General features: G+C 45.9%; 1 protein-coding gene and 1 long non-coding RNA gene across 5 annotated transcripts in view; one reads left to right on the top strand and one right to left on the bottom strand.

Annotated features, from left to right (window-relative positions):
• sae1 (SUMO1 activating enzyme subunit 1) overlaps nucleotides 1-27418 on the bottom strand; it is a 70113-nt gene that overhangs the window by 11393 nt on the left and 31302 nt on the right. For 3 of the 4 annotated variants that reach the window (XR_004410356.1, XM_033014586.1, XM_033014588.1), the window contains exon 6: nucleotides 20394-20496. Coding sequence is in view for 3 of the 4 variants with exons in the window: in XM_033014586.1 (XP_032870477.1) it covers nucleotides 20394-20496 (103 nt within the window). In the remaining variant the exon portion in view is untranslated. Of the gene's footprint in view, nucleotides 1-18804; nucleotides 18969-20393; nucleotides 20497-27418 lie in introns of those variants that run through there. The other variant, XM_033014589.1, reaches the window with a different exon arrangement.
• On the top strand, nucleotides 13162-22969 carry LOC116967921. Its single transcript, XR_004410357.1, has 3 exons — nucleotides 13162-13171; nucleotides 13841-13845; nucleotides 22931-22969. It is a non-coding gene; the product is annotated as an uncharacterized LOC116967921 (long non-coding RNA).

The raw sequence follows: 27418 nt of genomic DNA, 5'->3' as shown, positions 1-27418 counted from the left end.
ATGAGACAACTGATAGTGTTTGATGCAGTGATTTGGCCTGTGATCGCTGAGCCAGCAACCAGAGGGCTTCTGGGAATGGAAAACTATTTTGCAATGTTTTCCAGCTATATTCGTTCTGTGTCAGTTTATTCTACAGATTAAGATGCTCTAAGCTGTCTGAGCTATGACGGTTTTGCAAACATTGACCTTTAGTGTCCGCCGGAGTTCACGTGATGCGGGAGGCTGAAAAGATTGGTGTTTTAAAAAAAATAAAATAATTTTAATCCTCGTAAACAAAAACAGCACAGTACTGGGTCTGTAAAATATACTTCACGACAGGCACATCGCATTTCAGCCCCATCAGCTGCAGGCAAACTGGCCCGCTGCCAAAGTTATATATTATTACTTTACAAAATCATTATTGGATTAATAAATACCATTGAATGGAAATATGCTCAAAAACAGAAATATATTTTTGAGGCATGTTTATAGAAACATAGAAAATAGGTGCGTAGAGTAGGCCATTCGGCCCTTCGAGCCTGCACCACCATTCAATATGATGATGGCTGATCATCCAAATCAATATTCCATACCTGCCTTCTCTCCATACCCCCTGATCCCTTTAGCCACAAGGGCCACATCTAACTCCCTCTTAAATCCAGCCAATGAACTGTGGCCTCAACTACCTTCTGTGGCAGAGAATTCCACAGATTCACCACTCTCTGTGTAAAAAATGATTTTCTCATCTCGGTCCTAAAAGACTTCCCTCTTATCCTTAAACTGTGTGACCCCTTGTTCTGGACTTCCCCAACATCGGGAACAATCTTCCTGCATCTAGCCTGTCCAACCCCTTAAGAATTTTGTAAGTTTCTATAAGATCCCCCCTCAATCTTCTAAATTCTAGCGAGTACAAGCCGAGTGAAACATCACATATTAAATATCAGCTCGATAAGGTCACCATCTAATTATTTCTGAGGCACTTATATTCAAAATTAATACAACAGCAAGGACAAAAGCAGGGGATGGGCAACCTTGTTCTGCATAGGGGCCAGGACCCATGTCTGTGAGTGGGTGGCGGGCCACATCTATCGCCATAGTTACTAAATGGAGGTACTAGTAGTACATACTAACTATACATTTACATATTTATATATTTAAGCAATATTATGTCTACTGAACATAGCAGTTAGTTTGAGACACTGGTATTGAAACCACCCTCACCCCTCTCTGTCTGCCTGCGCTTGTTCTCGGATTCTAGATGATGGAAGTCCTCAGAAATGGGCCGGATGATTTTGGGTTACGAGCCGGATCCGGCACGTGGGCTATAGGTTGCCCGACCCCAGGACTAAAGTCTTCTGATAAATAAAAGTAAGGAGTAACTTACTTTTGTGTTTATCTTTGATATAAACTAGCATCTGCAGTTCTTTCCTAGACATTAAACTCTTCTGGTTGGTATTGAACTTAATTTTAAAACTACAAGTGATTTAAAAATGTTCTTCCAAATACAATACATTTTTGAGGCTTCTCACTTCCCAATGAGAATGGATGGCGGTATATACGCATGTCTGAAGAAGGGTCCCGATCTGAAACGTCACCCATCCATGTCCTCCAGAGGCGCTGCCTGACCCGCTGAGTTACTTGAGTGCTTTGTGTTCTACGTGGGTCCTTATGTTTGCTGGTACACACTTCCTGGCAGAAATCAGGGCAGCACGGTGATGGAATTGCTGCCTCACTGCTTCAGAGACCCAGGTTCGATCCCGACTACGGGTGCTGTCTGTAGGGTTTGTACGTTCTCCCTGTGACCTGGGTGGGTTTTGCCCGTGTGCTCCCACACTCCAAAGACGTGCAGGTTTGTAGGTTGACACAAAATGCTGGAGTAACTCAGCTGGTGAGGCAGCAATTCCATCATTGCCAATTCCTTCTCTCCATAGATGCTGCCTCACCTGCTGAGTTACTCCAGCATTTTGTGTCTACCTTCGATTTACCAGCATCTGCAGTTCCTTCTTAAACAGGTTTGTAGGTTAATTGGCTTCAGTAAAATTGTAAATTATGTGTGTAGGAGGGTGTCGATGTGCGGGGATCGCTGGTCAGTACAGGCTCATTGGGCCGAAGGGCCTGTTTCGGCGCTGTATCTCTAAACTATCTTAAAAAGGAAATGGCTTGTGATATAAAGTTGAATAAAAACAAGCTGAGAAAGGCAAGTATCACACAGTATTGGGTCATACCTAAGCAAACAATTCTGCTGCCCAAGGTTGAATAAATATTTAGTAGTTATCACAGTTTCCTTTTCATTGAATCACGGTTCAAGGCCACTCCCTGCAAACTACTGTTTTGTATTGTGGAGGTTTGGATCGCAGAGTTTGAAAGAGGAAATCATTTAGTCCTTTGACCATTTCCTGCCATTCACTGAGACCAGTGCTGATCTTGACCCAGTTTCAAGACCCTTTACCCCATAACAACAAGAATCTTAGCAATCTCAGATTTAAAATTAAATACAGACCTAACATCGGCACGACTCGAGGGTCTGAGCTACAGGGAGAGGTTGAGAATGCTGGGACTCTATTCCTTGGAGCGCAGGAGGATGAGGGGTGATCTTATAGAGATGTATATAATCATGAGAGGAATAGATCGGGTGGATGCACAGTCTCTTGTCCAGAGTAGGTGAATCGAGGACCAGAGGACATCATCAGGTGAAGCGGAAAAAGTTTAATACTAATTTGAGGGGTAACTTTTTCACACAAAGGGTGGTGTGTGTTTGGAACAAGCTTCCGAAGGAGGTAGTTGAGGCAGGGACTATCCCAACCTTTAAGAAACAGTTGGACAGGTACATGGATAGGATGGGCTTGGAGGGATATGGGCCAAACGCGGGCAGGTGGGACTAGTGTAGCTGGAACATGTTGGCCAGTGTGGGCAAGTTGGGCCGAAGGGCCTCACTATTTCCACGCTGTATCACTCGATGACTCTAACATCAATCACTACTGAGAAAGAGTTTCATAATTCTATCTTCTGCCACTGAAACCCTGGGTCCAATGTTTATGAATTATTGAGTATGAAGGAACTGCAGATGCTGGTTTTAACCAAAGATAGGCAAAAAATGTCTCAACTCAGCGGGACAGGCAGCATCTCTTATTATTGGGAACTGTTGAGTGAAAAAAGGGAAACTCTTAAAAATACACAGGTCCCTGAGGATCTGAGAAAGATGAATGTAATCTTTGGGTTGTCAGCTTAGATTCCAATTAGCGTGACTCCTTATTGTATTCCAGGTTCCACAATGCTGAGTGTAGCTTCAATAAAGATCAGAGCTTTGGTCTGTCAGCACCAGCTAGTTACTCCTTAATTAGCCTTTATCACTTACTGCACCCGCCTGTCAAAAGAACCCCTCTCATCTGTATCCACCTATCACTCGTGTAGGAAGGAACTGCAGAAGCTGGTTTATACCGGAGGGAGAAACATAGAATATAGGTGCAAGAGTAGGCCATTCGGCCCTTCAAGCCAGCACCGCCATTCAATATGATCATGGCTGATTATCCAAAATCAGTACCCCGTTTCTGCTTTCCCCCCCATATCCCTTGATTCCGTTAGTCCTAAGAGCTAGATCTAATTCTCTCTTGAAAACATCCAGTGAATTTGTCTCCACTGCCTTCTGCGGCAGAGAATTCCACAGATTCACAACTCTCTGGGTGAAAAGGTTTCTCCCCATCTCAGTCCTAAATGGTCTACCCCTTATTCTTAAACTGTGACCCCTAGTTCTGGACTCCCCCAACATCGGGAACATAGACACAAAATGTTGGAAAAAGTTGGAAGAAGGGTCTCGACCCTAAACGTCACCCATTCCTTCTCTCCAGAGATGCTGCCTGTCTCGCTGAGTTACTCCAGCATTTTGCGTCTATCTTCCACCCATCACTTGCCCAGGATAGACCCAAAATGTTGGAGTAACTCAGCGGGCCAGGCAGCATCACTGGAGAAAAGGAATAGGTGACGTTTCGGGTCGAGACCCCACTTGCTAGGGTCTGATCTGGCCCCGACTCTTTTCCAGCTTCCTCCCTCCAAATCCATCAGTCTGAAGGGTCCTGACCTGAAACATCACCTATATATTCCGTATAGATGCTGCCTGACCCACTGAGTTCCTCCAGCACCCTGTGCTTTGCTCTCAAGATACCAACGTCTTCAGTCTCTGCTTAAATTGATCCATCGATTATTATTATTATCATGTTATATATGTATTGTTGCGTCAACTGGCCGGTTATACTGTAGATATAGATGACAATGAAGCACTCGATTCATTCTTGACAGCATTAAAAATGCCCACAAGAAAGATTTGGGACACCGATCATAATGCCCGCTTTACAGGGTTGTAACGTGACTTAAGAAGACAAATGGCAGCATAATGATGCCACAACATGAGCCTCTTTGGACCAAACAGTCAGAGGGTGGTGAATCTGTGGAATTCATTGCCACAAGACGGCTGTGGAGGATAAGTCATTGGGCATTTTTAAAGTAGAGATTTACAGATTCTTGATTAGTAAGGGTGTCAAAGGTTATGGGGAGAAGGCAGGAGAATGGGGGCTGAGTGGGAAAGATAGATTGAGTGGCGGGGTAGACTTGATGGGCTGAATGGCCTAATTCTTCCCTTTTGAGTTTGTCAACTTATGTCTCCAGTTATTGACTCTGAATTGTTCACATATTAAAGCAAGACTAAAGATAATTAAAAAAATGCAACATGGTGTGTTAAATTCAAGGTCCATAGCACAGAAACATGCTTTTTCAGTTGAACTGGTGTACATAGGTGATTATACCCCACGCTGTTCCCGTCCCATTGCTCATCATTTGTTTATCCACTGTCCTACATAAACATTGGCACTGTTCACTTGGAAAAACTCCCTGAGCGAGCATCTTCTAAATTCTCACTGTAAAATCCTTCGCTTGCATTTTCACAGTAATTAATGCCCATCGAATGTTTACATCCGAAAATAACACAGACAAGGTGCTGGAGGTACTGAATAAAGGGAATAGCGTTTGGTGCAGGGTAAAGTCCGATTGAAGATAGTCTGATGAGGTAGATCAGGGGTGTCAGACTCGTGGCCCGCGAAGGGGTCCCATCCGGCCCGCGGGATGATTTCCCCGAAGCCAGAGTGGGCTGCAGCTGTCCGCGGACAGATGCCGGGTTGGACTGCGTTCGTGCCGTGACCCGGCACGCATGAAGCCACATTTCGCCCCGTGGACGAAAATGAGTTTGACACCCCTGAGATAGATGGTTAGGTCAGGACCGCTCTGTAATTGGTGGTAGGATGGCTCAGTTGCTTGATACCAGCTAGGAAACTGTCCCTGAATCGGGAGGTTGGCGGCTTATCAGGCTTCTGACGGTTCTTCCATGATCTTGGTTCCTGACCAATTCACCTCTACCCCAATGTAGACATTGGACTTGGTCAATGGAACTGATACGCTATAATGCTGAGAACTATATTCTATAATAATAATAATAATGGATGGGATTTATATAGCGCCTTTCTAATACTCAAGGCGCTTTACATCGCATTATTCATTCACTCCTCAGTCACACTCGGTGGTGGTAAGCTACTTCTGTAGCCACAGCTGCCCTGGGGCAGACTGATGGAAGCGTGGCTGCCAATCTGCGCCTACGGCCACTCCGACCACCACCAATCACTCATACACATTCACACACAGGCAAAGGTGGGTGAAGTGTCTTGCCCAAGGACACAACGACAGTATGCACTCCAAGCGGGATTCGAACCGGCTACCTTCCGGTTGCCAGCCGAACACTTAGCCCATTGTGCCATCTGTCGTCCCTATACACTCTGTGACATCCCCTTCACTCCACCTATTGTACTTGAGTTTGACTCGATTGTACTAGAGCATAGTATTTTCTGAGCTGTTTGGACAGAAGGCAAAACAAAGGTTCACACTGTACCTCGGAACACGTGACAATACTAAACCTGAACCCTGCACGGTGGCGCAACGGTATAGTTGCTGCCTTACAGTGTTTACAGTGCCAGAGACCCGGGTTCGATCCCGACTACGGGCGCTGTCTGTACGGAGTTTGTACGTTCTCCCCGTGACCACGTGGGTTTTCTCCGAGACCTTCGGTTTCCTCCCACACTCCAAAGACGTACAGGTTTGTAGGTTAATTGGCTTGGGTTTGACTTGGTATAAGTGTAACCTGTCCCTAGTGTGTGTAGGGTTGTGTTAATGTGCGGGGATCGCTGGTCGGTGTGGACTCGGCGGGCTGAAGGGCCCGTTTCCACGCTGTATTGCTAAACTAAATGAGACAAGGAACAGCAGAAGAATTATAAGGCAGTAGTCTTTTGTAAGGAGTCCAAATGCAAATGGAAACATTTACTCTTTGTGGGAGGATTGGTGGCAATTGTCCATTGTCATTTTCTTTTAACAAAACTCTCTGTGCAGTTGAATCACATGCCAATGACAAGCACAATCACATTTGCAACTTATTTAAATTGTAAATAAATCATTAAGAACGATGAAAAGCTGGTTTGGGGATGTAAAATTACTCCATTGTTCATTATTTTGTAGCTGCACTCTCTGTCTGCCATGGCAAAACAAGACCACGCTGTTCAGTTGTAGCTTCTTATGCAACATCAGTCATAAAGGGAAAACACTGAAGGTGCTGGAAATCTGAGCAGAAATACAACGGAAAGCATCTTAGCTGTCAGCACATTGGCCTTCATCAGTCTGAGTATTGAGTATAGAAGATGCTCCCATCGGGCGAAAGGTATAGAAGTGTGAAAACGCACACCTCCAAATTCAGGGACAGTTTCTTCCCAGCTGTTATAGACAATAGACAATAGGTGCAGGAGTGGGCCATTTGGTCCTTCGAGTCAGCACCGCCATTCAATGGTGACCATCCCCAATCAGTACCCCATTCCTGTTATCGGGACGACAGATGGCACAATGGGCTAAGTGTTCGGCTGGCAACCGGAAGGTAGCCGGTTCGAATCCCGCTTGGAGTGCATACTGTCGTTGTGTCCTTGGGCAAGACACTTCACCCACCTTTGCCTGTGTGTGAATGTGTGTGAATGTGTGTGAGTGATTGGTGGTGGTCGGAGGGGCCGTAGGCGCAGATTGGCAGCCACGCTTCTGTCAGTCTGCCCCAGGGCAGCTGTGGCTACAGAAGTAGCTTACCACCACCGAGTGTGACTGAGGAGTGAATGAATAATGCGATGTAAAGCGCCTTGAGTATTAGAAAGGCGCTATATAAATCCCATCCATTATTATTATTAACTGAATCTACCACATCCTACCACAACCAGAGAGCAGTGCAGAACTTCTATCTATCTCATTGGTGACCCTCAGACTATCCTAGATTGGACTTCACTGGCTTTACCGTACACCAAAGGTTATTCCCTTATCATGTATCTATACAATGTGAATGGCTCGATTGTACTCATGTATTGTCTTTCTGCCGACTGGTTAGCACGCAACAAAAGCCTTTCACTGTACCTCTGTCGGGACAACAGATGGCACAATGGGCTAAGTGTTCGGCTGGCAACCGGAAGGTAGCCGGTTCGAATCCCGCTTGGAGTGCATACTGTCGTTGTGTCCTTGGGCAAGACACTTCACCCACCTTTGCCTGTGTGTGAATGTGTGTGAGTGATTTGTGGTGGTCGGAGGGGCCGTAGGCGCAGATTGGCAGCCACGCTTCCGTCAGTCTGCCCCAGGGCAGCTGTGGCTACAGAAGTAGCTTACCACCACCGAGTGTGACTGAGGAGTGAATGAATAATGCGATGTAAAGCGCCTTGAGTATTAGAAAGGCGCTATATAAATCCCATCCATTATTACCTCGGTACACGTGACAATAAATCACACTGAACTGAAAGGTTATGCTGCAGTTATATAAGACGTTGGCGAGGACACATTCACGAGTGTTGTGTAAAGGGCCTGTCCCACTTACGCAACTTTTTCGGCATCTTGCCGGCACCCGTCATAGTCGCAGCAGGTCGCCGAAAATTCTCAGCGTGTTGAAAATCAAGTGGCGACCAGAAAAAGGGTACGACTCTTTGGACGACTACTCACGACCATACAGGCGTCTGACGCCTGTATGGTCGTGAATAGTCGCCCAAAGAGTCGTACCTTTTTCTGGTCGCCACTGGATTTTCAACGTTGAAAATTTTCAGCCACCTGCTTCGACTATGGCGGGTGCCGGCTAGTCGCCGAAACAATCACGCAGGTGGGACAGGCCCTTTACAGTGTACAGATACAGGATAAGGGAACAGCTTTCAGAGCAAGGTAGGGACAGTAAAGTCTGATCAGAAAAAGGCTGGGGGTCCCTGATGAGGTAGACTGGTCCTAGACTGTGAACAGCATCCCTCTTCCCATCAGAACTGCCCCCTGCCATCGACTCCTTTAAGTCGAGACTAAAAACTCATCTCTACTCCCAAGCCTTTCCTGACGTCCTCTGAGCGAGGGCTATATGTATGTATGTAGTGATGAGTCTGAAGAAGGGTTTCGGCACGAAACGTCGCCTATTTCCTTCGCTCCATAGATGCTGCTGCACCCGCTGAGTTTCCCCAGCAATTTTGTGTACCTTTTGTATGTAGTGATGTTTGTATTTAATCTATGAACCAATGTTGTTTGTTATACTATTCTTATACCAATGTAAAGCACTTTGGCCAACGAGAGTTGTTTTTTAAATGTGCTATAGAAATAAAAGTGACTTGACTTGACTTGACTAGGTAGGATTTTTGACAGTGGGAACATGAGATGTTCATATATTTTCAGTGTCTTTCTCCAGGTCCAAGCTACTTCTCGAGGTTTCTAGTGTAGATGAGCTGCAGTTGTGGAGGGGAGCTAGCTGAGGTGATGAATGAAGTTGCTCACACGACAAACACATAACACACATTAAAGGATGTTGGCTAAAGTGAAATTTTCCGATTGCGTGTTTGGGGCAACATAGAAACCAAAAAAACCACAGCTGAATCCACCCGTTACAGCCAGGCATCATGCACGTCTCAGCATTCTCACCAGCAAACAGCAATGGGAAGAAGCCACCGTCACGAACGTAACATAGAAACATAGAAAATAGGTGCAGGAGTAGGCCATTCGGCCCTTCGAGCCTGCACCGCCATTCAATATGATCATGGCTGATCATCCAACTCAGTATCCTGTACCTGCCTTCTCTCCATACCCCCTGATCCCTTTAGCCACAAGGGCAACATCTAACTCCCTCTTAAATATAGCCAATGAACTGTGGCCTCAACGACTTTCTGTGGCAGAGAATTCCACAGATTCACCACTCTCTGTGTGAAAAAAGAAAATTCTCATCTCGGTCCTAAAAGACTTACCCCTTATCCTTAAACTGTGTGACCCCTTGTTCTGGACTTCCCCAACATCGGGAACAATCTTCTTGCATCTAGCCTGTCCATCCACTTAAGAATTTTGTACGTTTCTATAAGATCCCCCCTCAATCTTCTAAATTCCAGCGAGTACAAGCCGAGTCTATTGAATAGTCTACATTGCTCTGGAGTCTGACCCAGAGAAATTAGTTCATATGTCCAGAAGTGAGAGAATTTAATACAAGATATGGCATTTTTTTAAAAATGATCTTTTGTCTTGATTTGTTTAAGAAGAAACTGCAGATGCTGGAAAAATCGAAGGTAGACAAAAATGCTGGAGAGACTCAGCGGGTGAGGCAGCATCTATGGAGCGAAGGAATAGATGATGTTTCGGGTCCAGACCCTTCTTCAGACTGATGTGGGGTGGGCAGGAAGAAGAAAGGAAGATGTGGGGACAGTGAGCTGTGGGAGAGCTGGGAAGGGGAGGGGAAGGGGGGAGAAAGCCTTGCTTTCTCCCCCCTTCCCCTCCCCTTCCCAGCTCTCCCACAGCCTACTGTCTCCGCCTCTTCATTTTCTTCATCCCGCTCCTCCCTATCCCCACATCAGTCTGAAGAAGGGTCTGGACCCAAAACATCATCTATTCCTTCGCTCTTTTTGTCCTGATTGAATCTGATAACAATTCAGAGTCTATAACTCGAGACATAAGTTGACAATGTCATAAGTCATAGGATAGACACAAAAAGCTGGAGTAACTCAGGCAGAATCTCTGGAGGGAAGGAAGGGGTGATGTTTCGGGTCGAGACCCTTCTTAACTTCACCCTTTCCTTCTCTCCAGTGATGCTGCCTGTCCCGCTGAGTTACTCCACCTTTTTGTGTCTATGTTCGGTTTAAACCAGCATCTGCAGTTCCTTCTTACTCATAAGTCATTGGGGCAGAATTAGGCCATTCAGCCCATCAAGTCTACTCCGCCATTCAATCACGGCTGATCTATCCCTCCTTCCCAACCCCATTCTCCTGCCTTCTCCCCATAACCCCCGACACCCGAACTAATCAAGAATCTATCTATCTCTGCCTTAAAAATATCCACTGAGTTGGCCTCCACAGTGTTCTGTGGCAAGGAATTCCACAGATTCAACAGATCCTGACTAAAGAAAGTCCCCCTCATCTCCTTTCTAAAGGAACGTCCTTTTATTCTGAGGCTCGAGGATCTTGGAGAAAACCCACACAGGTCACGGGGAGAATGTTCAAACTCCACACAGACAGCACCCGTAGGCAGGATCGAACCCCAGATGTATGGCGCTGTACTTTAGTAACTTGTCAGTTTCTTTGTTGAACTAAATTAAGGCGCATGTTGCAATCAAAAGCTCTTGAACAATTGGTTGGGAAGAAAGCCAAACTGTAAGAAAGGCGACTTCAAGAGTTCAGAGTCTTTCCTTTGAACATCACAGAGGACACTATCAAGGTGTCCTATTTTAGGCCAACATAAACATTACAATTCGTCAGCTCTACCGCTGCACCACCCTACCGCCCTTCTTCAGACTCAGGATTGGTCTTCCTAATTAACGAGTTACTTATCGTAGTTTTTTCGGGGAAAGACCTTTTCTTTTCTATTAGACTGGGGAAGGTGCAGCGCAGAGGAAAGATACAAATCGTTCTACATTTCTTAGAAAGAAAATAGGTGCAGGGAGGAGGCCATTCGGCCCTTTGAGCCAGCACCGCCATTCATTGTGATCATGGCTGATCGTCCCCTATCAATAACCCTTCTCCCCATATCCCTTGACTCCACTAGCCCCTAGAGATCTATCTAACTCTCTCTTAAATCCATCCAGTGATTTGGCCTCCACTACCCTCTGTGGCAGGGAGTTCTGAAGAAGGGTTTCGGCCCGAAACGTCGCCTATTTCCTTCGCTCCATAGATGCTGTTGCACCCGCTGAGTTCCTCCAGCAATTTTGTGTACCTTCCATAAATTCACAACTCTCTGGGTGAAAAACTTTTTTTCTCACCTCAGTCTTAAATGGCCTCCCCTTTATTCTAAGACTGTGGCCCCTGGTTCTGGACTCGCCCCACATTGGGAACATTTTTCCTGCATCTTGCTTGTCCATTTCTTTTATAAGTTTCTATAAGATCCCCCCCTCATCCCTCTAAACTTAATGAAAGGAAGGAGGTGTTGTAATTTCCAAAATCCTCTGCAGCTCAGGATCAGTCATGACCTGCTTTGCAACCAAGTCAGATAGTGGACGATACGTCAATGAATAATAAATCTTATTTGTGATCACACGCTTTCTGCAAATTTAGATAACGATCCAAGTAATTGCTTGAAACAATGCTTGGTCTGTACAAATGGAAAGTGATGCAAATTAGGAAAGTCTGCTATGAATGCAATAAATAGGATAATTAAATTAATATGCCTAATCCATCACTATTAAAAATTAGCCTTGCACTCAAATGCTCCGATAAGCACTATTTTGGTTCAGTAGATGCACAAAGAGCGGCAGATGCTAGAATCGTGTGAACACAAACTTCTGGAATAACTCAGCGGGTCAGGCAGCATCTGTGGGGGATCAGGGAGAGGCAACGTTTCGGGTCAGGACACTTGTGTTACTCCACCTGTTGCAGCAGACTGCTGTTCCCAGAAAAGACTACGGTAAGTCTGAAGAAGGGTTTTGGCCCGAAAAACGTTGCCTAATTCCTTCGCTCCATAGATGCTGCTGCACCTGCTGCGTTTCTCCAGCATTTTTGTGTACCTACGGTAAGTACCTTGTGTTTAAGAAGGAACTGCAGATGCTGGAAAATCGTAGGTACACAAAAATGCTGGAGAAACTCAGCGGGTGCAGCAGCATCTATGGAGCGAAGGAAATAGGCAACGTTTCGGGCCGAAACCCTTCTTCAGGGTTCAGAGAGTTAGATAGAGCTAGGGAACCCAACTTGAGTCTGAAGAATGGCGGCACGGTGGCGCAGCGCCAGAGACCCGGGTTCGATCCTGGCAACGGATACTGTCCATGCGGAGTTTGTACGTTCTCCGGGGTGACTGTGTGAGTTTCCTCTGGATGTTCGGGGTACTCCAAAGACGTGCAGATTTGTAGGTTAATTGGCCCATGTAAATTGTTCCTAGTGCGTCGGATGCAAAACTGGGATACCATATGGTCTGCGCAGACTCGGCAGGCCGAAAGGCCTGTTTCCATGCTGTATCTCTAAACAAGTAAAGTACCCCACCCAAAACGTCGCCTATCCTTGTCCTCCAGAGATGCTGCTAATCCACTGAGTTACTCCAGCACTTTGTTTTTTTGCTCAAGATTCCAGCATCAGCAGTTTTCTTGTGCCTTCTGTTTTTTTAAAAAAATGGCTCAGGAGATAAAATGTAATCAAAACAAGCTGAGAAAGTCAAGTATCAAACAGCATGACTGCCTTGGTACAGTGTGTTCTTGGTAATTTGGCATAATGCGTGGCAGGAAAGCTTTCCGACTATGGAGAGGGAACGTTTAGAGGGCTGCGGTCAAATGAAGACAAATGGGACTGGGCAGCATGGACAAGGTGGGCTGAATGGCCTGTTTCCGTGCTGTACCATTCCATGGCCATGACTACACGTGGTTAAAGATGACAGCCCTGAAAATTGCTTCTATTTTGTAGTTGCAAAAGTGGGATAACAGGACTAGTGTCCGCCCCGGGCTGCAGAGCTTGAACCGGCCCGTTCGCGGAGCTCGGATTCGGCCGCGGGACTTCTCATCACCCGGCGGGAGGCCCCCAACATCGAAAGCCTGGATCGCCTCAACGCAGCGGGAGACCAAGGAAGGAAGAGATAAAGACTTTAAGACGTTTGCCTTCCACCACAGTGAGGAGGTGCCTGGTAGACTCACTGTGGTGGATGTTAAACTGCTTCATTGTGTGTTCTGTTATTTTATGGAAGATGGAAAAATAGCTGCCGGAAGTGAGAATGAACGCTGGCATGACTAACAGCTGCTGCTCTCTCTCCGAATTATGTATTATTGCTGTATTTATATATTTGTGATTTGCTTGTTTTTGACTGAAAGGTGTCCTTGAGTGTTCTGAAAGGCGCCCATAAATAAAATGCATTATTATTATTATTAGTGAACGTGCAGGTTTGTAGGGTAATTGGCTTCTGTAAATTCATAAGTGATGGGAGCAGAATTAGGCCATTCGGCCCATCAGGTCTATACCGCCATTCAATCACGGCTGATCTATCTTTCCCACTTAACCCCGTTCCCCTGCCTTCTCCCCATGACCCCTGAGGCCCGCACTAACCAAATAGTTCCCTGTATGTAGGATGCAGAACTAGGATAACATAGAACTAGTGTGAATGGGTGATCGATCGTTGGCGTGGACTCTTGTGGGGCTGGAGGGGTCTGTTTTCATGCTGTGTCTCCAAACTCAACTAGACTAATTAGAATTTCGTCAGATCAGGGAGTCAGAGGCACATAGAAATTCCTGGGGAACGTGAGGAGATGATGGAGAAGAGACTGCAGATTCTGGAATCTGGATTAAAAAAACTGCTGGAAGAACTCAGTGGGTCAAGCAGCATCTAAGGAGGAAAACAGCATGTGTCGATAATTTGTGAACACAAAGTACCTGTGAACAGGAACACAGATTAACGAAAGATGTCAACGCTTGAGTTTGTGCGATGTACACCAGATGGCTATCTCAAGCACCATCTCAAGACAACAGCGTCTTGGCAGGGTTGCAAGGAAATGCAGGACGATTAGACGACACACTGTGCTGCAGCTGATAATGACCTTCACAGCCGTTGAGGATGCAAAGATCTACTTCACCAGCTGACTTCTCCTAGGCATTTACAGCTACTGATTCTCAAAGATAGACACAGAATGCTGGAGTAACTCAGTGGGTCAAACAGCATCTCTGGAGAAAAGGAATAGGCTATGTTTCGGGTCGAGTCTCTTCTTCAGACCCGAAACGTCACCTATTCCTTTTCTCTAGAGATGCTGCCTGTCCCGCTGAGTTACTCCAGCATTTTGTGTTTATCTTTGGTTTAAATCAGCATCTGCAATTCCTTCCTATACATTCTCAAACCCTGTTGAGCTGGTGTTGTATTGCTGAGATGAAATGTGTCGGAAGGAACTGCAGATGCTGATTTATACTGAAGATAGACACTAAATGCTGGAGTAACTCAGCGGGTCAGGCAGCATCGTTACGTTTCGGGTCGGGACCATTTTTCAGACGTAGCAATTTCTGGGTTCCAGCCACGAAAAGGCACCTATTCCTTTTCTCCAGAGATGCTGCCATCCGCTGAGTTACTCCAGCACTTTGTGTCTATGGACGAACAACTGGATATTGCACTAAACATAGATTGGGAATAAACAGATCGTTCTTAGGTTGGGAGATTACGATTAGTGGGGGACTGCAGAGATTAGCGCTGGGGGCCCAGTTATATCAAAGAAGACCAAATGTCACATTTCCAAGTTTGGTGTTGATTAAAAAAACACACTATGTGGAATTTTGACTGGGGGATGGTGGGAGGGGAGGGGGGGATGTTCAGAGGTTTCAAGAGGACATAAACAAGCTGTGCGAGTGGGCAAGATGGAACATGATATGAAGTTATCAGCTTGGGGCACTAAATGGAAAAGTACAGTATTTTTGTTAATGATAGGAGAATGGGTAATGTTGATGCTTTAAAGGATCTAGGTGTCCTTGTACATAGGTTACTGAAAGTCAACATGCAGGTGCTGCAAGGAATTATGAAGGCAAATGTATTTTATTGCATGGATCTGAGTACAAGAGTCATAGTGTTATACAGGACAAACACAAGCTCTTTGGCCCAGTGTGCCCATGCCGGCTAAGATGCCCCATCTACACTAGCCTCAAAGATAAGACACAAAATGCTGGAGTAACTTAGCGGGACAGGCAGCATCTCTGGAGAGATGGAATGAGAGAAGGAGTAGCTAGTCTAAAGAAGGGTCTCCACCCGAAACACCACCCATTCCTTCTCTCCAGGGATGCTGCCTGACCCGCTGAGTTACTCCAGCATTTTGTCTATCTTCGGTTTAAACCAGCATCTGCAGTTCCTTGCTGCACTGGTCCCACTTGCCAGCATTTGGTTCCTATCCCTCTAAACCGTCCCTATCCATGTACCTGACCTAGTGTCTTTTAAATGTTCTTACAGTACCTGCCCCACCCAAGTTGTTGTTCCAGTTTCCAAGTTGCCTTGTTGAGTCTCATTGTCTGTAACTCGTTTTCACCCAGCCCACAGCTAACAACGGCCTGTTTCCTTGATCATCTTTGCTTGTCTGCACATCTTTCATTCGTTTGTGTTATATCTCCCTAATCAAGTCAAGTCAAGTCAAGTCACGTTTATTTGTCACATACACATACGAGATGTGCAGTGAAATGAAAGTGGCAATGCTCGCGGACTCTGGTGCAAAAGACAAACAACCAAACAAACTATAAACACAATCATAACACACATATTCTTTTACATAATAAATAATGGAAGGAAAAACGTTCAGTAGAGTTAGTCCCTGGTGAGATAGGAGTTTACAGTCCGAATGGCCTCTGGGAAGAAACTCCTTCTCAACCTCTCCGTTCTCACCGCATGGCAACGGAGGCGTTTGCCTGACCGTAGCAGCTGGAACAGTCCGTTGCAGGGCTGGAAGGGGTTTCTCATGATATTGTTGGCTCTGGAGTTGCACCTCCTGATGTATAGTTCCTGCAGGGGGGCAAGTGAAGTTTCCATAGTGCGTTTGGCCGAACGCACTACTCTCTGCAGAGCCTTCTTGTCCTTGGCAGAGCAATTCCCAAACCAGATGGTAATGTTCCCGGACAAGATGCTTTCCTCCGCCGCTGCGTAGAAGCACTGGAGGATCCTCGGAGACACTCTGAATTTCCTCAATTGCCTGAGGTGGTAAAGGCGCTGCCTTGCCTTACTCACGAGTGCTGAGGCGTGTGATGCCCATGTCATATCCTCGGAGATGTGGACTCCCAGATATCTAAAACAGTTCACCCTATCCACAGGATCCCCATTTATCCTCAATGGAGTGTACGTCCTCGGATGATGTGCCCTCCTAAAGTCCATGATCAGCTCCTTCGTTTTTTTGATGTTCAAGAGGAGGCTGTTATCCTGGCACCAGAGTGCTAGATCAGCCACCTCCTCCCGGTAGGCCTTCTCATCGTTGTCTGAGATCAGGCCCACCATATCACCGTCTATATCTCCTGTTTCCCTTTCCCCTGACTCTCAGTCTGAAGAAGGGTCTCGACCCGAAACGCTACCTTTTCTCCAGAGAAGCTGCCCGACCCGCTGAGTTACTCCAGCATTTTGTGAGTATCTTCGGATTAAGCAGGCATCTGCAGTTCGTTCCTGCACATTATGCCAACTACTACAGATGTCCCTGTCATTTCCCCTCCTTGTCAGTGGATTCACCAGCTTAGGAAGGATATCACACATTGTCTTCTATGTGAGCAAACACATTTTATAGAATAAAAGTGCAGCAGAGATCTCCTTGTCCACGCTGACCGTGATGCCCGTCTATATTAACCTTATTTGCTCCCACTCGGCCCATATCCCTTCTACCCCTTCCCCATCCAAGTATCTGCCCAAATGGGCAGCATGTAGGCACAGCGTTAGAGTTACTACCTTACAGCACCAGCGACCCGGGTTTGATCATGACAATGGGTGCTTGTCTGTATGGAGTTCTCCCGTGATCTGCGTGGGTTTTTCCCCTCAGAGATCGTCAGTTCCCTCCCACACTCCAAAGACGTACAGGTTTGTAGGTTCATTGGCTTGGCATAACCATAAAATTGTCACTAGTGCGTGTCGGGTAGTGTTAATGTGCAGGGATCGCTGGTCAGTGTCGACTCGGTGGGCCTGTTTCCGTGCTGTATCTCAAAACTAAACTTCTACACTTTGCTTTTGCTGCAAGGTACACAGGGGGTTAAACAGCGACATCATGGAACAACGAGAAGTGCCACAGAGCTGTGTTTAGATGTCAATCACAATCTTGCTCCTCCACTCAGCTTCCAAACGATACATCACCTAACCCAGGCTGGCTTCCTGCAATAGACACAGAATGCCGGAGTAAGTCAGCAAGACAGTAACTCAGCATCTCGGGATAGTAGGAATGGGTGACGTTTCCGATCTAGACCCTTCTTCAGACTGACCCGAAACGCCACCCGTGCCTTCTCTCCAGAGATGCTGCCTGTCCTGCTAAGTTACTCCAGCATTTTGTTTCTATCTTCGGTGTAAACCAGCTTCTGCAGTTCCTTCCTACACACTGGTTTCCTGTAGGCAGCTTGACAGCTGTGTACCTCAAACCTTGAAGCTGTTAGCTGCAACACCCACTGCTTTTTCCACAGGACATCATGCAAACACCAGTGTTACTGCTTCATCATTATTAATACAGTTAATGCCAGTGTCTGTATTGCTACCATCAATGCCTCAAATCATCTCCCTTACAGATTTAGCTCAGTTTAGTTTAGAGATACAGCGTGGAAACAGGCCCTTCGGCCCACTGAGTCTACGCCGACCAATGATCCCCGCGGACTAACATTAGGGACAACATGACTAACATTAGGGACAATTTAACCAGGCCAATTAGCCTATAAACCTTTGGAGTTTAGTTTTGTTTTCAGCTTAGGGATACAGAGCGGAAACATAGAAACGTAGAAAAATAGGTGCAGGAGTAGGCCAGTCGGCCCTTCGAGCCTGCACCGCCATTCAATATGATCATGGATGATCATCCAACTCAGTATCCTGTACCTGCCTTCTCTCCATACCCCCTGATCCCTTTAGCCACAAGGGCCACATCTATGTTTTTATGACTGTTGGCAGATCAATTCCCCTCCTGGGATGAATAAAGTTCTATCGTATCGTATCGAATGGCCTTTTCCTGCTCCTGGAACCTATGAATGATAATTGGTGCCGAAACAAAGCTTGTTCCTGTCACCTCATGACATGGAGTTTCCAGAGGTCTCTTAAAGATAGCGGAGCCAGGGGATATGGGGAGAAGGCAGGAACGGGGTATTGATTGGGGATGATCAGCCATGATCACATTGAATGGCGGTGCTGGCTCGAAGGGCCTACTCCTGCACCTATTGTCTATTGTCACAGGATAACAATTAATCAGTAGGATCTGTACCTGCTCAGAGGACTCGGTCCAGTCCAGTAATCATCTCTAAACAACCTGTTGATCTTTTCTGGATCAATTCCATAAAAGGGAGGTTGATATACCAAAAATAAAATAAAATGACAATAACAATGTTCTCAAATTACAGCCGCAAAAATGCAACAATCAGTATTGATGCTGTTACAAAACTTGTATACTGAACACTTGCTGAGCAGAAAATCAAAGCACACGGATGGTAGCTTTCGAAATTGGAAGCTTCCACACATGTGCTTCGACTTTCTGCTCAGCAAGTGTTCAGTATACAAGTTTTGTCTACATGCCCTTGGCTCAGGGCCATTAGCTTTGCTTCAGTCCATATCATGATACACAGAGTCTTTCAATAGTCAGTCCATCTGGTCTTTTGTACTGCTCCCCTTGCCCTCGCTCCTCGCTGCTTCTCTGCCTCACATGTCTGGGCAAGAACTCCAGTGGCAGCTCGATGGGGCCGGGGCATTGTCACGTCCCTTTATCCTGCCGGGCGCTGGCAATAAGACGACTTGGAGAACACTAGAGTCCCCCATGGACGACACAAAACCCTTTGTGCTCTGGTGGCCTACACAATGCCCAAGATCAAAACACGATATCTTTAAACCACTTACGGATTGAATCAGATTATATTTGCTCGACAAAGGCTCAGGGTTACTTGTTTATTAAGTGACATTGTTCAGTTTGGCCCTTCGCTTCAGAGCAGTGCGTTTTCCCAACACTCTGCTACCTCTTGGTGGGCGGCACGGTGGAAAATGTACAGACTGTGCAGATAAGCACCCGTGGTCAGGATCGAACTTGGGTATCTGCCGCTGTGAAGCAGCAACTCAACCGTTGCCCCGCCATGAAGATATATTTTCAATCAGCTACAGGGCAATCCACAATGGAGCAAGCAACTTGGCCCTTGGCCATCACAGTGGAAGTCATTAAGGCACACGCCCAGAGAAAGTGCGATGTTCACCAATCATCGTGCGAAATATCACAGCAAGGAAGGCAGCTGTGTAAACTCGACCAAAATAAAAAAATAAGCCCAAGGACTTGCGAAATGCTGTTTTCGTGAAACCTCAGCAATTCTTTATTCTCGATTATACAGGTGGTGTTTTGGTCGGACTGATTGGGAAGTTGTTTTGGAGGCATTGTGCGGAGGGAAGCAGTGGGGTTGAACTGAAACAGGTGGGGTGGCGGGTGCGCAGTCCGCAGCCTCTGTCCAACGGAATAACCAAACGGCACGGACAATGGGAAGCTGAAGGCTGCAGCAGGAAACTGGGCTTCAGTCATTTAGAATGAATTCTGTGGAGCCAGGATTGAAAATAAGCCGAGGCGTTTGGAACAGAATATTGCGGAAATTAATTGCTTTCCATGCAAACACTTGGGTAGAAGGCGTGAGGAAAAGCAAAGATAGATGCAGATAGGACCACATAAGCTGAATGCAGAGTGTGGCCATCGGCCCACCAACCAGTTCGAAGGGGAAAAAAAACAATTACATCTTAAAATAAATGAAGCATTTCATTCATTCATGCTAATGCTGTTTATTCTGACCGCACGCAAACCTGGTACTTAAGAGCCTGTCCCACTGTACGAGGCAATTCACGAGTTCTCCCGAGTTCACCCCTGATTCGAGCTCGTGTAATGTACGTAGCGGCTCGTACGAGTAACGGTAGGTGCTCGGGAAATCCGGTAAACACGTGACTTTTTTTCAACACTGTGAAAAATGTCCACGAATAAAAAAAATACTCGTGATGAAAATAACTGTTATTTTTTACTCGTACGAGCCGCTACGTGACACCCACGAACTCCTACGTACCCGCTATGTACATTACACGAGCTCGAATCAGGGGAGAACTAGTAGTGTTTGCATCTATCTCAATAATTACAAGTTAGGCTTTTCACTGGTCCTCGAAACACGTGACAGTAAACTAAACTGAACTGAAAAGCATTGAAGATTAATTGAGACCCTCTGCCCAGTTACACTCTGCGTAAGCTGTTCCTTTACCTTGAAGGAGGAAATAATCGCTGGGGGTTCGTTTCAAGGAGGAATCTTTCTCGTTGCTCCAGTCCACTTCCAGAGCTTCTTTGAGGTGGCAAAAGTTCACCGTCTGCACAGAGAGAAAGCAGAAATCAAGCCCATGCCCAGATAGACAAACTGCCACTACCAACAGCACCAATAGTGAGCCCAACAGCTCCAGGGGCCTGAGTTCAAGCCTGATCTGTGAAGCCAAGATGGCGGCTGTGGAAGGTGAAAGGTGAAAGGTGAAGGAGAACGTTAGTGGCTATGAACTGTCCGCCAACTCCCCTCCCGTAACCTCGGAAAAGCCCTAACGATCCGTTGAGGACTTATCCACCTTGGCACGCGCTTTGCGGTGGTCGTGGGTGGTGGTGTTGGTGGAGGCGGCCACTGGAGGCCATACAGCAGCCGGGAGAGCGAGCGGATCGAGCGCAGCCTGCGGCAGCTGCACGGAAGGTGCTGACGGCATCGCGCTGGGCCAAGCCGACCCTTACACCATCCATCCAGTGCCACCACCTTGCCTTAAAGTGAGATATGCATGGATTCCAAGTCTCCCTGAGACCAAGATCAGATACTGCAGCGATTTGGAAATGACCAAACGCCACCGGAACGTGACGACTCTCTGCGTGCTCTTCCGGTAAAAGATCTATTGTACTCATGTATGGAATGATTTGATGGATAACATGCAGAACAAGCATTTCACCTCATCTCTGTACATGTGACGATAAATAAACCATTGAATTAACTAATGGAAGAGGTGAGTGAGTTTAACAACATGATGCATGCCTGGGTGGGCGGCATTTTTAGCCCCAAATGCTGGTTTAGTTTAGTTTCTTTTAGCGATACAGCACGGAAACAGGCCCTTCGGCCCCCTGAGTCCGTGCTGACCAGCGACCCCCATCCCCACAGCCATTAGCACTAACCTGCGCACTAGGGACAATTTCCAATCTATACTGATGGCAAATAACCTACAAACCTGAAGTTAGACACAAAATGTTGGAGTAACTCAGCAGGACTCGACCGGAAACGTCACCCTTTCCTTCTCTCCAGAGATGCTGCCTGTCCCGCTGAGTTACTCCAGCATTTTGTGTCTGTCGTCAGTGTAAACCTGCATCTGCAGTTCCTTCCCACACAAATCCTCATCTGGGACTGAGGTAGAGTTCTGCCACATTCCAGCGCCATTTTGAAACATCCAAATTTCTGAAATATCCTATCTAGGCCGAGAGAGACATATCTCTGGAAGAGAGGTGAATCTCTGGAATTCTCTGCCACAGAATGTAGTTGAGGCCACAGTTCATTGGCTATATTTAAGAGGGAGTTAGATGTGGCCCTTGTGGCTAAAGGGATCAGGGGGTATGGGGAGAAGGCAGGTACAGGATACTGAGTTGGATGATCAGCCATGATCATATTGAATGGCAGTGCAGGCTCGAAGGGCCCAACGGCCTACTCCTGCACCTATTTTCTGTTTCTATGCTTTTTTTGGAAGAAAACCCGAAATCTGCATTTTTAGTTTGTAATTTGCCTCCTACACTTGTGGATCAGGCCTCCTGCGCCAGCCTAGAATTAATTGAATGTTACTTGAGGTTATTCAGAAATACAGAGAGAGCATCTTGATTCTAATCTTACAGCTCTCTGCAGGTGTGCTAAGTAGCTTTTCTGTTTATCCTGCACTAATTAACACTAGTTACACACAATAGCGAGTCTGTGAAAACCTCTGGTGCACAGCCCAGCTGCTACCAGGGACACCTTAATGAAAATTAAATTCAGTCTTCCCGGACAGGGAAGTCTGCATAAACAGATGAAGCGTTGCAAAATGTATTTGAAAATTGAGATAATGCAAACAGCCACGGATTTCTATGTGCCAATGAGGACACATATTCTCAGCTCAGCTTAAAGCTTAGCAAACAGTGTAAACTTTAGAAATACAGGGTGTAAACAGGCCCTTTGGCCCGCCGAGTCCATGCCAACCAGCGATCACCCCGTGCGTTAACTCCAGACTACACACCAGGGACAATTTTACCAACGCCAATGAACCTACAATCCTGTACGTCTTTGGAGTGTGAGAGGAAACCGGAGCACCCGGAGAAAACCCACGTGGTCACAGGGAGAACGCACAAACTCTGTACAGACAGCGGCCATTGTCAGGATTGAACCGAGGTCTCTGGCGCTGTAAGGCAGCAACTCTATCACTGAGCTGCCCTTATGTTAGGTCAGATGGGAATAAGTGGCGGGAGTCAGATGGACTGGACTGCCCTGTGGGAGCTTGCATAGACCCAATGTGCTGAATGACCTTCAGTCTGACAAACGTCACAATCCAAAACGTCACCTGTCCATGTTCTCCAGAGATGCTGCCTGACCCACTGAGTTACTCCAGTACTTTCTGTGTGTCTTTAGTGAATCATGAATGGTCCATGGCGATATATTCCATCTTTAACCCCCTTGGGATTTTAAAAATAATGTTCAAGGTTCCATATATATATGGGATCTTGTCAAAATTAATTAGGCAAATGTGGCCCCTCTTATAGAGCCGTAGAGTTATACAACAGGAAAACAGGCCCTTCAGCCCAACTTGTCCATACCGACCAGGATGCCCCATCCAGGTCAATCCCATTTGCCTACATTTGGCCCTTATCCCTTTAAACCTTTCTTATGTACCTGTCCAAATGTTGATTTAAATGTTTTCTTGAAGTCGGGTCAGGTAGATGCGAATATCTGACTTCAAGGGAACATTTAATACAACATTTTTAGAACAGATTCTACATGTTTGCTTATTCTGCAATCACTTCAACTATTTAGACAGGTACATGGATAGGACAGGGTTAGAGAGATATGGATCAAACGCAGGCAGGTGGGACACGGGTAGATAGGACATGTTGGTCGGTGTGGGCAGTTTGGGTCAAAGGGCCTATTTCCATGCTGTAATCAGGCAACTGAACCACTCAACCACAACTAGAGAGCGGTCTACGATCTACTATCTACCTCACTGGAGACTCTCAGACTATCTTTGATCGGACTTTATCTTGCACTAAACAATAGACAATAGACAATAGGTACAGGAGTAGGCCATTCGGCCCTACGAGCCAGCACCACCATTCACTGTGATTATGGCTGATCATCCCCAATCAGTACCCCGTTCCTGCCTTCTCCCCATATCCCCTGACTCCGCTATCTTTAAGAGCTCCATCTAACTCTCTCTTGAAAGCCTCCAGAGATTCCCTTCTCTGTCCACTATGAATGGGTCGATTGTAATCATGTATTGTCTTTCCGTTGACTGGTTAGCATGCAACAAAAGCTTTTCGCTGTACCTCGGTACACGTGACAATAAACTACAAGAAGTCCAAACACAACTGAACCAGCAACCTCCTGCAAAGGGCAGCACTTGCCCGAGGTGAGAAACAGGCAACAACATTGGACATCCTCCCAAAGGCTGCAGTCGCGAGAAACCCTTCAAACGTACCATCTACCTCCACAACATTGGAGATGACACTAGCTACCTGACCTCAGCTTTAAAACTAGAGCACTAGGGTGCTGGCATTTCCCACTGCCAGCAAAAAGAAAAACAAAGTTAAACGGAAATAAAATGGCACTAATCTGAAGGTTATAATCCCGTCGAGCCCTGAGCCCCTCTCCTCATGCATAGAACATTATCTGCACGCCTCCATCAAATTCATCATCTCTGAAAACAGTTGTGCTGCTTAAAAGATATGGGGAATACAGGTGGATCACAGTTGCACTGAAACCTACTGCAGGTATTGACACAAACCAGGGAGGGAATTCTATAGATTTCGTGTCAGCATTTGTGTTAAATGGGAAAACCAAGGAGTGGTCGTCAACCTGTAACCTAATCTGAGCTGGTACGGCTGTTGTGAGCTTTGCTGTCTGCTATTTAGGTCATCGTTTTAATCTCTCAATCAGATGTTGTGTTCTAACCATCTCTGTGGGAGTATTATTCAACTACAGAGTCCTTAGACTTCAGAGATACAGCTTCGAAACAGGACCTTCGGCCCACCGAGTCTGCGCCGACCAGTGATCCCTGTATCTAAAGCAAATGTTATTCACGCTGTTCCCTTTACCATGTATCTGTACACTGTGGACGGCTCGATTGTAATCATGTATAGTCTATCCACTGACTGGTTGGCACGCCACAATAGCTTTTCACTGTACCTCGGTACATGTGTACATCACAGGTACAATAGCTTTTCACTGTACATGTGGTAATAAACACTAGCACTAACTCTCTCTACTATTTATTTCATTCCCCTTACATGTTTTTCCTCTACATGCTCAATTTTTGTAAGGTGTCCTTGAGACTCTTGAAAGGCGCCCATAAATAAAATTTATTATTATTATTATTAACCTTATTGTTCGGTATGAATTCATATTAAATAATTCTGATTATACAGAAGTTAAATTACGGAAAGCTATTATTGTTATGTATTACTGACTGAAAACTCATTCACAGTACACTCTTCAGCAATGACATTAGTCATAATCAGATCAGATCAGAACAGAGTGTAATATCATTGAATTTTCAAACTTACAATAACCGACTTTTATCTTGGATGTTGTTATTCATTTTTAATATTTTCAGTTCTGATGGCAGAATTCCATCTATGTCTGGTGCTATTTCTTTTTATCAGAGTCAGAGGGTGATGAATCTGTGGAATTCATTGCCACAGAAGGGTGTGTGGAGGCCATGTCAATGGATATATTTAAGGCAGAGATAGATTCTTGATTAGTGCGGGTGTCAGGGGTTACGGGGAGAAGGCAGGAGAATGGGGTTGAGAGGGAAAGATAGATCAGCCCTGATTGAATGGCTTGCCCCCACCTACATCAAAAATCTGCTTACCCACCATACCACCTCCAGGTCCCTCAGATCGGCCGACATGGGGTTACTGACCATCCCGCGGTCTAGGCATAAGCTGAGGGGCGACCGTGCTTTTGCGGTTGCACCTAGACTGTGGAACAGCATCCCTCTCCCCATCAGAACTGCCCCCTCCATCGACTCCTTTGAGTCGAGACTTAAAACTTAATTCTACTCTCAAGCCTTTCTTGAGGCCCTCTGAAGAAGCACTGTATGTATGCATTTATGTATGTATTGTTGATCTATGTACCACTGCTTGTAGCAAGTTAGTACCTGCACTAGTAAAGCACTTTGGTCAACGAGAGTTGTTTTTAAATGTGCTATAGAAATAAAATTGACTATTCCTCCAAACCCACTGTCAGCTATTTTTGGTATTCCCCCCAACACCAACCTCTCTGTTGCGTTGAAGCGGGTCCTGGCTTTTACAACCCTGTTAGCCCGGAGACTGATTTTGCTTAACTGGAGACTTACCTGTCCCCCGACACACGCCCGCTGGATCAAGGAGGTGCTCTACAACTTAAAGCTTGAAAAACTTAGGTTCTCTCTCAAAGGCTCTACCAAGACATTCCTAGACACATGGAACCCTTTCCTGGAACTTGTTAACTCTCTCAACTTGTTTCCGGACTCGGAAGAGGACTGAGTGCCCTCTATCACAGATCTGTCTTATTGCAGCTGCTATCCCTTCAACCCCTCCCCCCCCCCCCCCTCCCTCCCCACAATTTTTTCTTTCTTTTTAAAAAAAAAACTTAAAAAAAAAAAAATTTTTAATTAAATTTTTTTTTTTTTAAATCGTATTTGTGTGGATGTGTGCGTATGTGAGTGTTGTTTGTTCCCGGGTGGCGAGGGTGGGTAAGGGTAAGGGTAAGGGTTTTGAGGGTCGTTTACATACTGTTGTACAATTATGTCCTGATTATCACTGTCTGTTATCATTGTATGTATGCAAATTACTGTTAAATTCAAAATTCAAATAAAAAGATTTAAACTAGAAATAAAATTGACTTGACTGACTTGACCTCTCCCCAGAGATGCTGCTTGACCCGCTGAGTTACTCCAGCATTTTGTGTCTACCTTTGATTTTACCAGCATCTGCAGTTCTTTCTTACTATCAAACTAGATCCATGTTTTATCAACTTGGATCCATATTTTAAAGCTGTGGTATGCAGCAGCCAGGTGCATCCATGTGTGTAGATTTGTGAACAGTAATGGCTACCACTGGGCCTTGAAGAATTAGTATTTTGCAGACTTCAACACTTGATTTATGGACTCAGCCTCTGTGCCCAGCGTAGTCATGAGTATTAGAGTCTTCGGCCACTCATTAGTGAAGCAACAGTCCTGCTTTTGTGCCTGAACCGTTTCAGATGGCTGCCAAGCATTATAAAGCACTATTGACTGATGCCTCAAGGCTATAACTGACCCTGTATCTTGTACCAACTCCACTGGTTAGACTCATCCCTTGAACATTATTCCCTGCATCAATGTCCACACCTAAAAAATAAATTTAAATTCAAAATAACTGCAGATGGACACAAAAAAGTCGGGGTAACTCAGCGGGTCAGGCAGGATCTCTTGAGAAAAGGAATAGGTGACGGTTCGGGTCGAGACCCTTCTTCACACTGAGAGTCAGGGGATGTGGGAGGAAACTGGGGAAACCAGTGGAAAACCCTCAGTCACAGGGAGAACGTGCAAACTCCACAGAGACTGCGCCAGAGGTCAGAACTGACCCGAAACGTCACCTATTCCTTTTCTACAGAGATGCTGCCCGTCCCGTTGAGATACTCCAGCATTTTGTGTGCATCTTCAGTGTAAACCAGCATCCACATTAAAAAAACAACTGCAGATTGAATCAGAGTTATACAGCACGGAAACAGGCCATTCGGCCCAACTTATCCATGCCGACCAAGATGCCCCATCCAAACTAGTCCCATTTGCCCATAACCTTTTAGACCTGTGTTTAGTCCATAGCCTTCTAAACTTTTCCCACCTATGCAGTGGTCCAAATGCTGAAAATGCAATATAAAAAAATGAAACTTTTGGAAACCCTTAGCCAGCAACTCAGGGAAGAGATACGCTTGACGTATTAAGGAAAGACTGGTATACCAATTAAAGACACAAAATGCTGGAGTAACTCTGCGGGTCAGGCAGCATAGCG

This window comes from Amblyraja radiata, chromosome 41 (genome assembly GCF_010909765.2).
Source record: "Amblyraja radiata isolate CabotCenter1 chromosome 41, sAmbRad1.1.pri, whole genome shotgun sequence".
Classification (NCBI taxonomy): Eukaryota; Metazoa; Chordata; class Chondrichthyes; order Rajiformes; family Rajidae; genus Amblyraja; species Amblyraja radiata.
This window is presented reverse-complemented; position numbering and strand designations above follow the sequence as displayed.